We start from the raw sequence: 15860 nt of genomic DNA on the forward strand, positions 1-15860 counted from the left end.
AAGAACAATGGATCCCAGGGAGAGAAGGGAACAATGGGTGTTAGATTTCCACAATTTCCCCTCCTGATGTTGTGTCTCTATCTCTTTCACTTTCTCTCTACTGAGTTTCAGATTCCTCTAAGCAACTGGGAATTTCCCACAGTTCTGCCAAACGCATCACTGATGAACCCTCTACCCTTATAAACAGGGCCAGGCCCAGTAACCCACCATCTCTAACATCTGGGAGGGAATAAGGAAAAGATTCCAAACTTTTCCTCCATACCTTTCCCCAAACACCCCAGAACTTGACGGTTTTGTTTGGAAGCCGTGGAGCTCCAGAGCTGAAGAAATCCAAAACAGCTACCAGCAGCAATGGACACTCTTCAGCTGTATTTACCAGACCTTAAGGTTGCCTATAGAAAACTTGGCCAGTACCAAAGATTCCAGCAACCCAGAAAGAAAGATGGCACATTCGAAAGGAAGGGGATTGAAAGGTAAGTCATGCAGACTGATTGTTTCCATCAAGGCAGAGTTTGGGGATTTTTTCATTAAAAAAAAAACTCACTGTGATTATTAGACATGATACTACCTCTATTTCAACACTGCATTTAGAAATGAAGATTTGGGGCCAGGCGTGGTAGCACACACCTGTAATCCCAATGGCTCGGGAGGCTGAGGCAGGAGGATTGTGAGTTCAAAGCCAGCCTCAGCTACTTAGCGAGGTGCTGAGCAACTCAAGGAGACCCTGTCTCTAAATAAAATACAAAATAGGGCTGGGGATGGAGCTCAGTGGTCCAGTGGCCCTGAGTTCAATCCCTGGTACCCACCCACAAAAAAAGAAAGAAAAAGAAAAAAAAATGAAGATTTGATATGGCCTAAGGAGAAGGAGGTACTGCTTTAGCTCAGGAAGCTTAGTGCTATAAGGAAAGCCTCATTTCATGATCAGAAAGTTTTAACTCGGAAAGCCTTTACTCTCCACTTGAATTTGATGTTTTAAAGTGTCCTATTCAGAGATGAAAGGAAGTACTTATGCTAAGTTGATATTTTCAGCATCAGAATTAAAGTCTTGTCATATGCCAGCAAATAATAGTATTTTGAAAATTCATTAGTGCATCCTTCAGAATAAATTCACAATCAATGCTTCCTATTCCTTGTCCCAGCAAATTTGACTGATCCGATTTCACCAGTACACACTCTTTAATGAAACATCAAAACAGCCTTAGACCTGACATTTCTCAACAATGACAAAACCATGAAGACAGGCATAAAATATTCCAAACATAATACCTTTTAATTTTGAAAATCAAGTGTGGTGATTTTATTTTCTAGTTTCTTAGGCTGCTGAGCAGAATCGTGAGCTACAGCTCAGAGATGTGAGATGTTTTTATGAGCCTTGAACATCAAACATAAAAGTTCCAAACTTCCATGGACAAAATGAAATATTGCACTTTCAATAAGAGAGAGAGAGTGGCAAAACGAAGGCTGAGAAGCTCAATCCAGGTTACTGATGAATACAAGCAAAGAAAGCAAAGTCCTTGTTATCTCTCTCATATAAGGAGGAAGCAATACAACCAAATAGGTGAATTGCCAACAAAAATATTTAAAAACTTAAAAGGGGACTGGGTGTGTTGGTGCCTACCTATAATACCAACAATTTGGGAGACTGAGGCAGGAAGATCTCAAGTTCAAAGCCAGCCTCAGCAGCTTAGCGAGGCCCTAAGCAACTCAGCGAGACCCTGTCTCTCTAAATAAAATCCAAAAAAAAAAAAAAAAAAGGCTGGGGATGGGGCTCAGTGGTTAAGTGCCCCTGGGTTCAGTTCCCAGTACCCCCCCCCCACAAAAAAAATTTTTTTTAAAGGGAAGAATTCTTTGCACAGCAGAAAGTACAGGGGTTCTATCTCTAGGCCCTGAAGCAAATCATCTTTGTTAATTATAAATACCTCAGGGATGGGAGTGGGAGACACAATTTTAGAGATTCAGAGACTAATTAGACGTGGCCTTCTTTCCAGAGCCTTCCTGAATCTCCTGAAATGGTATTTCTCTTGTTTTGCGTGAGTGGAGGAGTGTGTATGTTCATATTGATGGCAGTATAAATTTAAATTTTTTAAATTACTCGGAATCTTAGAGGGGGCTCGTGGGAGATTAATCCTAGCCATAAATTATCTTTGGGCAAATTAGAAAACGATGCTCCCTCCTAGAAACACTGTATTGTCATCTACCAGAAAATTATTTTAATTCCTCTGCACCACTGTAAGGACTAACACCACTCTGAAGTTGTGTGTGTCCAATCTGCAGAGCTCTGTCCACGCTCCCAGAAAGAAGCTGCTAGCCCATGAGGTCACTGTCTTTGGGCTCTCTCTTTGCCTTTTACATTCTCACTACACTGATCCCATCTACATGCTAATAAAGGCTGCCATTTATTGAATAATTTATTAGATGTCAAGTACATAAATTCTTCTTCCCTCTACCCTTTTTTTTTTTTTTTTTTTTTTTTTTTTTTTTTTTGGTATTGAGCACCTTCTCACAGAGCTACACCCCATCCCGGACCCATTTTATTTTTTCATTTTGAGATAGGGTCTCAGTAAGTTGCTGAGGGCTTGACTTACACTTGCCGTCCTCCTGACTCAACCTCCCAAGTAGCCAGGATTACAGGTGTGTGCCACTACTCCCAGAAAATGATTTCCTTTTTTTTTTCTCACATGTCGGAGAATAGTACACCCATTTTTCAAAAGAGAAAGCCAAAGTTTACAGAGGTTAAATAACACATTAAAAAAAAGGGCACACAATTAGGAATTGTGTTCCTAGTGAGACCAAGATCGTTGAAACTCCTTTGCGTGCACTCTGAACTGCTTCCCATGGATGAGGATGTCCGACAGATGCTGAAAGATCTAGGCTCAGTTTAGAACAGTGCTTTGCTGAAGCGTAGGACATATACCACTGGTGGTACCTGAGATATTGTAGGTAGTACATGGAGAACATTTTTAATGGCTACTAATTTATTTTATCCCGTATCAGAAATATATGATATTATATATCATATATGTAACATAATATATCGTGATCATAGTATAACACATTGTACTACAGTTATGGTAATCATAATAGATTGTGATTGGGGTTTTACCTGAGAGATGAATATTTATGCACACAAAAGCCTATACGCAGACATTTATAGCAGCTTTATTCATAATAGCCACGAACAATGTAAATGTTCTTCACTGAGTGATGGTTAAATAAACTGTGATACATCTCAGTTTCTCAGGGTGTAGCTGAATGGTAGAGCCCTCTCCTGGCATTCAAGAAGCCCTGGGTTTCATGCCCAGAGCAGGTTATATTCATATGATCCTGTTTGTATAACATTCTTAAAAGGATAAAAATTATGCAAAAATTACATCTTACTGGTTGCCAGGGTGAAGGAGAAGGTGAGGGCAAGTGGTTAGTGGGTGTGGCTGTGAGAGGAGGGATTCTAGCTCCCATGAAACCTTCTGTGTCTTGATGGCATTAACGTCAGCATTCCAATCATGATCATGTAGCACAGTTTTGTAAGATGTTACTGTTTGGGAAAATTGAGTGAAGAGGACGCAGGATTTTCCAGTAGGGTCTTAGGATCTTGCTAAGTTGCTGAGGCTGGCTTTGAACTCGCGATCCTCCTGCCTCAGCCTCCTGAGCCACTGGGATGACAGGTGTGCACCACTGTGCCTGGCCAGTATTATTTCTTATAACTGTATATGAATCTACAGTTGACTCAAAATAAAAAGGTTAATTAAAACAAAAACCTCAGATTTCCATAATAGTATTGTTTGGGATGAAGCTGACCCAAACCAGTTAATTGAAAAAATATTAGGCAAATAACTGTATCAGGGTCTGGCTGATACTGACTCTTGCATAGAGGTTAACAGCATGGTCCTGAGGATCATCCCAGCGTAAATTACGTAATATTCCCAAGCTTTAATTTTCTTCTTGTGTAAAATGGGGATGTTGGTGTAAGAATGACATTATGCAATACCATACAAGGGCTTAAAAGATGAATTATAGAACTCTCAGGAAGAGTTGTCCATGTTTATCACTAAAATATGCCCAAATCATAAAGATAGTACAGAAGTATTTGGAATTTGGGAAACATGAGTTGAAAGCATTTTACCTAAATGAGTGTTCTAGTGTAACTGCAGTGTGGGAAGGGTCTTAGAGATCATGTTCTTTATTGACTCTGCTAGTAAACTCTCATCTTTCATCATATTAGCCTCTAAATCCAGCAAACTCTATGTCATAGCACCATTGAAATAGGATTTCAATTTGTGAATATGAGCTAATAGATTCTTACAGTCACAGTCCTGGCTTAACATCTGCATTCTACCCTTGGTCAGTGAATTCAGCCTCTTTATGCCTTAGCTTACTCATTAATAAAATGAAGATGATAATATAATGTACGCCAAGTATGGTAGTGCATGCCTGTGATCCCAGCAGTTTAGGAGGCTGAGGAAGGAGGATGGCAAGTTCAAGGCCAACCTTACTACTTTTCGAGGTACTAAGCTACTCAGCAAGACCCTGTGTCTAAATAAAATATAAAAAGGGCTGTGGGGCTGGGGTTGTGGCTCAGTGGTAGAGCACTCTCCTAGTGCATGCAACCTAGGGAGGCCCTGGGTTCAATCCTCAGCACCACAAAAAAATAAATAAATAAAAACAAAGGCATTGTGTACAACTAAAAGAAATATATATTAAAAAGTGGGGGGCTGGGGATGTGATTAAGCTCCCCTGGGTTCAATCACTAGCACAAAAATATAATATATATTTGTACATTTCTATTTATTTTTAAATATATATTTTATATATAAAATACATATTTATATATATGAATATATATGTGTGTTCATACGTACACATTTTTTTCTTTTGTGTCAAGGATTGAACCCCGCACCACACTTCCTACGGTACTATGAGGATCGGGTGAAATAGCGGCTGAATTGTACTCACTATCATTTGTTGATGAAGCATCAAATTGTTGCTTTGGCTTTATTGTTATTATTATTATTATTATTATTATTATTATTATTATTATTATTATTTCCTGTAATCTGATTCTTTTCCTTCAGTTTCATTTTTTGGAATTGTATCATTTGTTTCCATTTGAAGTTTTGCCTTTAATGAACTTCAGTTATTCATTTTAAACTTCTCAGTGTCCTCGATGCGAGCTATTTTGATTCTCTTTAGATGGCACAGAGCTGCGTCTACCCATTTCGTAAAACAAAATTTGTTGTTCCCCAGAGAGAAATCCTTCAGTGAAAGTGACCCAGGATCTCGTGCCAGCCAGCAAAATCAGAAACCAAAATGGGTGAAGAGAATGAAGACTTCGTTTAGGAGGATGCTGTCCCACAAGGGCAGAGGCAAGCCAGCCAGTATCAGCAGAGAGGGCTCCACTCTCCATGGGAAAGCCCTGGGTCCCAACGCACAAGGACTTCTTCCTAGGATTGTCAGGGAGCTTACTTCTCCCAAGTTGTTTACCAAACCAAGAGTGGGAGAGCGCGCACAGAATGGTAATAACCATGGCCACTGATCCACACGTGCCCAACCCAAGACAGACAGGGGAACAAGATGGAGCCTTTTGCTACCTGCAATACTTTGGATCCTGTTTTAATCAGCCTTTTTGTTGCTGTGACCAGAAGACCCGACAAGAACAATTACAGAAAGAAAAGTTTGTTTGTGTGCTAACGGTTTCAGAGGTCTAAGTCCAGAGATGGCCGGGCTCCATTCCTCAGGGCCTCAGAAGACAGAGCATGGTGGCAGAAGTGTGTGGCAGAGGCCAGTAGCTGGGGACATGGCACCAGGAAGCAGAGAGACGGAGCTCTGCCTGACTAGGACAAAATATCAACCCCAAGGCACACCCCCAGAGCCCACCTCCTCCAGCCACACACCACCTGCCTCCAGTCACCGCTCAGTTAATCCCACTGTGGGGGGAGGGGGGTGATCAGTTCACCCATTAGATTAAGGCCCTCAGAAGCCAGACATTTCACCTTTAAACTTTGTCTCACACATGAGCTTTTGGGAGACACCTCACATGCAAACCATAACAGATGTTGAATGTCCCCAAAGACATGTTTACAGGCTTGTTTCCACAAGTTCATGCTATTGGGAGGTGGGGCCTACTAGGAGGTCCTTGGTCACTGGGGTTATACCCTGAAAGGGTATTTGAGGACTTCTGTCCCTTTCTCTTTCTCGTTTGCTTCCTGGTTTTGTTCCACCATGTGCTTCCCCCCATTGCCATCCAGCATCCCTACCAAAGGCCTAAAAGCCATGAGTCTATGTGATCATGGACTAAAATCTCTAAAACCGTGAGCCAAAACAAATCTTTTCTCTTCACAAAGTCAATGATCTCAGGTATTCCATTACAGTGATAGAAAGTAGAACGCTGACTAACATACCATCCAAAGTATGGCAACTCCCAGGGGCTAGTTTAAAATGTAGAATCTCAGGTTCCTCCCAGGTCTATTGAGTCAGAAGCTGCATTTCCGGTAAGATCCCCAGTTGACTCGTGTATGCTTGGAGAAGCACTGGATTAGGTTGACTTTATGGTTCTTCCAAGTCCTACTAGTTACGTCTAGTCAGTAAAGTAACTCACTATTTAAATAGATATGCACACAGATGCATATGTGTGTATGTGCACATACATATATATTAGAAAATCAAACTAAAGTGGAGCCATGCACTGTGTTGTGTGCCTGTCATCCCAGTAGCTTAGAAGGATGAGGCAGGAGAATCATGAGTTCAAAGCCAGCCTCAGCAACTTAGCTGAGGCCCTAAGCAACTCAATGAGACCCTATCTCTAAATAAAATATAAAAAAGGGCTGGGGATGGGGCTCAGTGGCTAAGCTCCCCTAGGTTCAATCTTTGTTACTAAAACAGCAACAACAAAAACTAAATGGAATTTTATTCCTGGAGAAAATGGTGATACAGCCTTTCAAATGTTGACTTCCAACAGTGGAGGGCATAGGGAGAATAAGTGAATAAAATTTGTGATTGGTGGGTCAGAAAGGAGGTTTGATTTTTTTTTTTTTTTTGCATCTACTTTTTATGTACTGTGTGGAAGGATCAATATTTGAACTATTAACTTCCAAATCTTTATTTTTTCTTTTGCAGTACAGTAATGCTGTTGTTTGGAGTTCTATAAAATTACGACTAATAGTATCACCAATGTTTGCATTCTCCTTTGTAGCTTTTTTTTAAATCAATAGTCTTTGTATTTTAGAGCATTTTTAGGTTGACAGAAAAATTGAGCAGAAAATGCAGAGAGTTCCTGTATAATCTTCTTTGTCTCCCCTACTTCTAGATTTTCCCCTATTATTAACATCTTGCCTTGGTATGATAGCTTTGCCATATTGATGAGCCAATATTGATACATTATTATCAATCAAAGTTCACAACTTTCATTAGGGTTCATTCTTTATCTTGTACAGCTTTGTGGGATTTTATAAATATATAATGTCATTTGGGTCATGTGTCCATGATTACAGTCTCCTATTCAATAATTTCATTGCCCGAAATATCTTCTGTGTTTTTAATCCTTTTGGCATAGTAGCAGGGAACATATGCAGCCCGGTAACGTCACATTTCATAAGTGATTGGCCGGCAGACCTGGATTTTCCAGGGATGGGAGGACCCAAAGAAACCAACCAACAAAAAATTGATGGCTTCCAGCTGACTGATTGCCTTTTCAAACAAACTCTGTCTTCTGGAAAAAAATAGTTGCTAATATAAGCATCCAAGCATCTAGCAATTACCTGGCAGGGGTTGACCTGTACATTTCTGTCGAAAATAACAAAGAGGATGTACTTCTATATACCGGTGGGACCAGAGCTGGAGAGTCTAGATTTCTCCAGAAAACATGCCCATCCTTTAGGATGCAGCTCAAACATTATTACCTTGTGTTTGCTGTGGCCCAAAGACAGTTTTCTATTGAACTCCAGAATTTTTTTTGCGGGGGGTACCAGAGATTGAACCCAGGGGGGCTTAACCACTGAGCCACATCTTCAGCGCTTTTAAAAATTGTTTTTTATTTTGAGACAGGTTTTGCTAAGTTGCTTAGGACCTCGCTAAATTGCTAAGGCTGGCTTTGAGCTTGTAATCCACCTGTCTCAGCCTCCTGAGCAGCTGGGATTACAAGGGGCACACCACTGCACCCAGCCAGAACATATTTTTTACCTACTTAATAAAATGTCTGCAAAAGTGCTTATTATTATGCTGATCGCAGAATTAGGGCTCAATTAGCAAACAGAATAGACGTGGCCCCTGCCCTCATGGAGTTATAACATAGAGGGATTTAAACATTATGCATATAATTGTATTTGAGGCAAAGTGGAAGCCCAGGGTGCTATGGAAATGGATGCTCTCGTTTTAGGGGGGCTTTCAGAAAGGTCTCCCTGAAGAAAGAAAGGATGATAAAACTGAGATCTGAAAGATGCCTAAAGTTAGATAAGGAAAGAGTGGGATAGCAGTTTTCCAAAAAGAAGAAAGAGCATGTTCAAGCCTTAATATCAAGAGAGGATCAAACATAACCACAAAATGAAAACAACAAGCCAGTGGCAGGTGGAGGGCATTGGAACAGAGAGAACCCGGAGGGTCTGGTTGGAGGAGGTGGTGAGGATGTGGTAGACCACATTAAAAATTTCTAACTTTCTCCCAACAGTGATCAGAAACCATTGAACCCAGCTGGGGATTTATTAACCTGATTTATATTTTTAAAAGATAGCTGTGGCTGCAGAGTAGAGACTGTACGAGACGAGGGCAAAACCAGTACAGTAAGAATAGTGGACCATAATTCAAGCATTCGGGACATTTGTGGACGTGGAGAACAGGGAAGATGGAAGAGTTTCCTGCTGGAGGTAGAAGCAACATTTGCCAAGATTAGAAGCAATGGGTTGTATTGGAGTCATCAGTTCTAGTTAGAGTTTCTTTCTTTTTTGCACGGAGGTGAGTACTGGGGATTGAACCCAGGGGCACTTGACCACTGAGCCCCATCCCCAGCCCTATATTGTATTTTATTTAGAGACAGGGTCTCACTGAGTTGCTTAGGGCCTCAGTTATGCTGAGGCTGGCTTTGAACTCACGATCCTCCTGCCTCAGCCTCCTGAGCCGCTGGGATTAAAGGTATGTGCCACTGCACCTGGCCTGGTCAGAGTTTCTGAGTTGAGGTCCTTGCAGAATAAGTAGGTGGTGGTGTCAAGTAGTTAATGTATCTTTATCAAAATCTGATGCTTCCAGAAAAGTCCTTATCAAGGGACCTTAAGCAGGACAAGATGATTTTGGGTGCTGCACCCAGTATGAAGTGACTCTGAAACACAGCAAATTGCAAACCCCTTGTTCCCAGTACCATTACTCCTTTTAGCATAATCAAGGAAAAGTGTCATTTCTTACCTCCCCCACCACTTTTTTAATAAAGGAAGAGTAACCTCAAGTTCAGGGCCTTCTGCAAAAAATGACATGATTTTGTTTTTTACCACATAAATTTTAATGCCTATTTGTGATACTGGTTTTCAATTTATGGTAGTATTTTAAAGTTGCCTTTATATGAAAGAAAACATTTGACCCTTGACTTGCTGAGTCTGGTAAATTATATCCCACACTTATATGATTATGTCAAAATGAACCTCAAATATTATGTTTAATAAGAAGACACTAATAAAAACATTAAAAAGAAAAAATAAAGTTGCCTTTATAAACACACTTATTGAGTTAGGAACTGAATTGTTATAAAGAAAATATTATGAAATTCAGGGTTCACATGGCTCCCGGATGTGGGGAAAAAAACATTCAAATGGTATGTGAGTGACTAAGTTCTGGCCACATTTCTAGAAAACACATTTAAATTCTGCTCTAGTCAACAATAAATACTCAAACTACTTGAAGATTACTATTATAATAATTCAATGAACACAGAGAGATCTTAGTGACTCAAAGTGTGGTAGATACTTAGCAGGTACTGTTTTTTTTTTTTTTTCAGAAGATAGAAGGGTCTTACTTTAGATGGATCAGAGAAGGTTCTGCAAGAGGTTGCTTCTTCTAATTCTGCAATGTTAAAGTGCAAGCATTGCAGTGTGAAGCTAAGCCTCTGAGAGAGACCGGTATCCACTTTGTCAGGATTGGGATGATGCCTGCAAGGCTCACGATCACATAAGGCAAATGTGTGCAGTAGAGGAAAACCAAATCCATTTTTTGCTTTTAATCCCAAAGGAAAAAAGCTACTGAGGCAGCAGTGTATATTGCTCTCTTTCTGGAATCATTTCAAATAGGAAGAATAGGTTTATCCCTGTGCTCTTCAATGGGTCTTTTTTCTTCTTTTTCCAAGCAACTATACAACTTGATGTTGTAGAAGCCGAGACAGAGGAGATAACCCAAGGAAATACGCTCCTTCGGGCCAAGAGAACCACCAAGCGCTTATCTGTGACATCTCTTCCTTCGGGGATGCAAAAGGTAAAATGCTTAAAAAAAAAAAAAAAAACTTGCCTCTAAAGACCTGAAAATAAGAACATTAATGGATTAAAAAAAAAAAAAAAGAGTTCTCTCCTACCATAGTCCCCTATAGTAAATCCTTTAAATCTGCTGTTTGTGTCTTTTCTCCAAGAATTTAGGGCTCAGAGAGAGGGGCGTCCAGGTCTGATTCCTCTACTTCCAAGCTCAAACTCTTCAGCTCCTACTATAGTCTGGGCAACAGAGGAGTTTGGAACTTCATGCTGACTTGCTCAACTGTTCAATGTCAAGTTAGTATGTTAGTCATTTGGCCTCTCCCTGTGTGCTGTGTGGAGAGGAATTCACAAGACCAGTGCTGTCCATCCAATCAACGTTCTGAGACAACACAGCTTTCATTGTCCAGTCAAGTAGCCATTTGCTACATGAGGCTTTTGAGACTTTGAAATGTGGCCAGGGCCACTGAGGAACTGAGTTTTTCATTTCATTTCATTTTAATTGATATTCAATTGAATTAATTGAAATGGCCACATGTACAGCATAAACAGTGCCATGCTAGATGGTATGTATAAACTTTAGTTACCCAGATTATTTTTTTAAATGTCATAATTTAATTTAAAAAACTGGATTTTTATTTTCCTTCCTTTCTTTCTTTAAACAGGTGGGTCTTATTATGTTGCCCTTGCCGATGATTATTGCCCCCCACCACTTTGGTACCAGGAATTGAACTCAAGGGGGCTTAACCACTGAGCTACATCTCCATCCCTTTTTAAAATACAGTTTATTTAGAGACAGGATTGTGTTAAGGTGCTTAGGACCTTGCTAACTTGCTGAGGCTGGCTTTCAACTTGTGAAACTCCTGCTTCAGCCTCCCAAGCCCCTGGATTACAGGAGTGCACTGCTGCAATAAGGTCCCCCGGGCTGGTCTTAAACTCCTGAGGTCAAGCCATTCTTCTCCCTTAGCCTCCCGAGTAGCTGAGTAGCTGAGACTCCAGTTCATGAGCCATTTTCTTTTTTCTTTTTCTTTTTGGTAACTGGAATTGAACTTAGGAGTTCTACCACCAAGCTACATTTTCAGACCTTTTTTTTTTTTTTTTTTTTTTTTTGACAGGATCTCCTTAAGTTGCTAAGGCTGGTCTTGAACTTATGATCCTGCCACAGCCTCCCAAGTTCCTGGGATTACAGGCATACACCATCACACCCAGCAGCCCAGACTATTTTTTAAAAATAGAAACCTGACCTATTATTGTTTTATGTATATTAAGCACTTACTCAGCTTGCTACTATGGGCGCAGTGGCACATGCCTGTGATCCCAGCTATGTAAGAGATTGGCAGGAGGAACACAAGTTCAAAGCCAGACTTAGCAACTTAGTGAGACCCTATTTCAAAGCAAAAATTTAAAAGGAAGGTGGGGGGAGACTGAGGAGTAGCTTAGTGGCAGAGAGCCTCTGGGTTCAATCCCCAGTACTTCAAAAACAAAACAAAACAAAAAAGCAAAAATCCTGACATTATGTTCCAAGCCCTGTTCTAAGTGCTTTTAAAATATCAGCTCCAATAATTATTGCAACATCCCTATAAGACAGGTAGCAAAACTGTACTTATTTTAGGGATGATTCTCAGAGGTTAAGTAATTTGCCCAGTTGAGTAGAAAGCCAAGTTTCCAAGGAAAGATAAAAATGGATAAATCTAGCTTTAATTAAATAAGAATTTCATACCTCAAAATACAGCAAACCTAGCTCTAGAGTCCCCCTGCCACCTTTTTTTTAAGAGTACTCAGGGTTGCAAGCATGCTAAGCACATACTCTACCAATGAGCTACACTTCTAGCCCCTCAGTCACAATTACTATGCTATGTATTAATTGTACTAATTTCTTGGTTTAATATGGTAGCCAATAGCCACATGTGACTATTTACATTAATTGAAATTAGATGAAATTAAAAATCCAGTTCCTCAGTTGCACTAGCTCCATTTCAAGTGGTTTATAACAACAGGTAGGTAGTAGCATTTGTATTGGGAATAGCACTGATAGAGTATGCCCAGATTCAAAGCAAGTTTTATCAAACAGCACTCTGGAACATTGCTGTCAGAGTGAACCCATATTAACTTTGAATTTGGCCGCTTGCACGCAAAATTCATATCTATTGTGCTCCTACTATGTTCTGGGCAATTTCTAGTTTGGGGGGCTAATGGAGACAATGGTCTTAGTTTTGTGGCACTCACAGGCTAATAGAGGAGAAATACTGTGTGCCGTAGTATTGCAGAGCAGTGGGGTTATGGACAAGGTTTGGAATAGATGGCACTTGGACAAGTGGCCATCCATATGGGAAAAGAATGACATTGGATCCTTACTTCACAGCACATACAAAAATTAATTATTGTTGGTTTAAAGTGGGAAAGACAAATCTTAAAACTTCTGGAGGATAATATAAGTATCTTCATTATTTCAGGACAAGGACTTCCTAGTACACAACAGCATTGACCTTAAAGATAAAAATGGATAAATTTGGCTCTAATTAAAATAAGAATTTCATGTCTTGAAACACATTAAAGCAGAGATTAGCAACTGGTTATAAAAATTTTTGGTTTTCCCCCACAATGTTCTCAAAATTATATTTGAATCAATCATCCATGCTTGAAAATCAGACTATTTCAAATAAAAATCTAGATTTTTTTCAACTTTCTTTTGAAACAGGGAGATTTGCAAACACAAAGCAATTCCTCAGAGTAACCAGTAGGGGCAGCAAAGAGGCATCCACCTGCAGGCAACCTGTGTCAGGGCACATAGACCCATGGATCCTGGTTTACAAATCCTGCCTAGGTACTGGATTTAGTAAGAGTTGCAGTCAATGAACACACAGAAATAACTTGGCAATTACTGAGTGGGGTAGATGCTCAGTAGGAAAAAGGACAAGATTTTCTGGAAGAGAAAACAGAAGGGTCTTGCTTTGGTTGGTGATCAGGGAAGGTCTTGCAAGTGGCATTTGAGCCAGGGCAAGCTGGCAGGGCAGCCATGGTTCAGCAGATTGTAAGCTCCTGGTCAGGCAAAGGCTAGGACCCTGACATAATCCCACATCCTACTCTGTATAGATTTCACAATAATCCTTGTGCTAATTATTAAGTTCAAAGGAGGCAGTGGAACTCAGTACGTCTAAAAAATGCATATCAGCCAGAAGCCATGACCTAGGAATAATTTCAACAGCAACACTCTCAGGACAGGTTACTTGTAGCCACCAAGCTAAGGACAGTGGAAAAGGTGTCAGGCATGGGGTAAAAAAGCACCCTGAGCTTTCTTTTTATGTTTGGAGTCATGACTGCCCTGAAAATAAGGAAACCTGCAGAAACGAGATCAAATTAACAACTGGATCCAGTGCTAATGAGCTTTCTGGGGCACTGGTCCACAACAGCCCCACACTCTCACTGTGCTCAGCAGCTACAGAGGCAATTTCTTCTTCTTTCCCTTATGAATGACCTGCTTTTTTTCCCTGACGCTGTATATTCTTTCCAAGCCAGACAATCTAATTTCTCTGCATCCTATAGATCTCTTCAAAGGGAGCTCTGGGCACAAAGGAGATACATGGGGCATGGAGAATAATAAGAATATGGTCTCCAACCCAATGCTGTTATGTGGCCAATGTTCACTTTATGAAACAGTGTCCAAAGGGTGAGAATTCCTATTTAAGCATCATCATAGAAATAGCATTGGTATTTTCTGATCTGATCTGTTTTTGCATTTTTCTAATAGGTACCATATTCACCAAAGAAAAGACTGCACTTTCCAACTCTTAAAAAAAAGAAACGTGAAATTCTGACAATAGAAGAGCTTCAGATGCAGGTAGTGGACAAAGGCTTTTACTTTCTGTGTGTGAAGCATCAGAGGACCCAACCTAACTAAACACATAGCCCTCCCAAACAGCTTGAATATAATTAACAATTAGCAATAAGAAATAATGTTAGCAGGGCAGGGGGCATTCTGAGAGTGGCCAAAGGGTTGCTAAGGGCACCTCGATGGTGCTCTGTGCCCCATAAATATTAAGTGAATTCCATTAAAATGAAGGCATACATGTAGACTTCTTAGAAGAAAAGAGATCACCTTTACCACCAGGGGGTAAATGTTATGTTTTAAAGCTCTGTTTGCTATGTCTTGAATTAGAATAACATTTAGGGGCTTGAAAACATCAGACATCTCTCTCTTTGGTTTTGACAAGTGTTTCCAACACATGGTTTCATCTGTCACAGGTGGATAACCTCAAAGAAACATTGTTGGATAAATCCATGAAACTGTTGGCCCAAAGACATGCTGAGCTTCAACAGTGTGAGCTTCTAGGAGATGAAATGCTTCAGTCTTCTAAGCAGTTCCAGAAGATATCCAAGAGAACCATGTGGAAGTATAAACTGAAAAATATGTGTTGCCCATGTACCTGCTGCTTCTGATTTTGTTTCTGACTAGATAAGAGCTAACTAACTAGAACAAATTTAAAAAAAAAGCTAAAAAAATAAAAACAAATAAATATAAAAGAGCTAACTATGTGGGAACTTTTATTTTTTGGTACATAATCCTGAATAAATCTCTCTAGTGAATTAAAAGATAAGGGTGTATTTTAAAGAACATTCTCCAAGAATTTTTTTTAAAAGGATCGCTTTTGAAAAATTGATATTTATGTCCGAGTCCATAGGCACAAATTTTTGCTTAATGATTCTCACTAATAATGAGAAAAAGAAACTTTTGTCAGGGTATAGCAACTCTGCAAAGAAATGTCTCCTGAAACATGCCAGATGAAATCAGAGGAAGCATTTAAAGGTATTATGACACTCTTAATATGACTACTACTGAGCTAATTTTAAACTTTTCATTTTTAAATATAAAAAGTCTTATTAAAATTATAAAAACGTAACATAATGAAGGTATGATTCATGGAAAATGTCATGTCTTTGAACTAAAATAAATGGATGAGAATGGAACCTAACAAGAACTGCATGTGTAATACTTAAGAAAATTACAAACGATCCAGACTTAGTTCAATTTTTACGATTAAAAAATCCTTTATGCAAGATCATCTTAAACTATTTACTTCAAATAACTTTTCATTTTATAAATATATTTTTTGATTGAAAATGACTTCTAAAGGTCAAAACAGTAGAGAAAAAACTTAAAACATTTAACAACTACATTCTTTAAGTACTAGAGAGAGGGAGAGTGAAAGAGAAAGCAATGCCTATGGATTTAGTTTTGGATCTTGTAATTACCTCTGACACCAGTGATTCTTAACATCACAGTACCTCTTCCCACAGTAAACATACACCATAAACACTGTGCATGTAATTTCACAGGTTCATGGTCCTTCTGAGGCTTATTCATGAACTTCATTTTCATTTTCTAAAGTGGTAAAAATTTCCAGAAATTGACTCATCGTCCCATATATATAC

The 15860-nt window shown here is 39.5% G+C and overlaps 1 protein-coding gene across 1 annotated transcript; it reads left to right on the plus strand.

Annotated features, from left to right (window-relative positions):
- Positions 1-351: 351 nt before the first annotated feature.
- Positions 352-15843, plus strand: LOC308644172 (uncharacterized protein C3orf49; the record flags this gene model as incomplete). Its single annotated transcript, XM_081284984.1, has 5 exons — positions 352-473; positions 5242-5510; positions 10316-10440; positions 14179-14268; positions 14673-15843. The coding sequence occupies 5 exons, from the start codon at positions 352-354 to the stop codon at positions 14865-14867; spliced, it is 801 nt and encodes a 266-aa protein (XP_081141110.1). The 3' UTR covers positions 14868-15843.
- Between the last annotated feature and the right edge of the window lie 17 nt (positions 15844-15860).

Source organism: Spermophilus citellus (assembly GCF_964194105.1).
Source record: "Spermophilus citellus genome assembly, chromosome: 3".
Classification (NCBI taxonomy): Eukaryota; Metazoa; Chordata; class Mammalia; order Rodentia; family Sciuridae; genus Spermophilus; species Spermophilus citellus.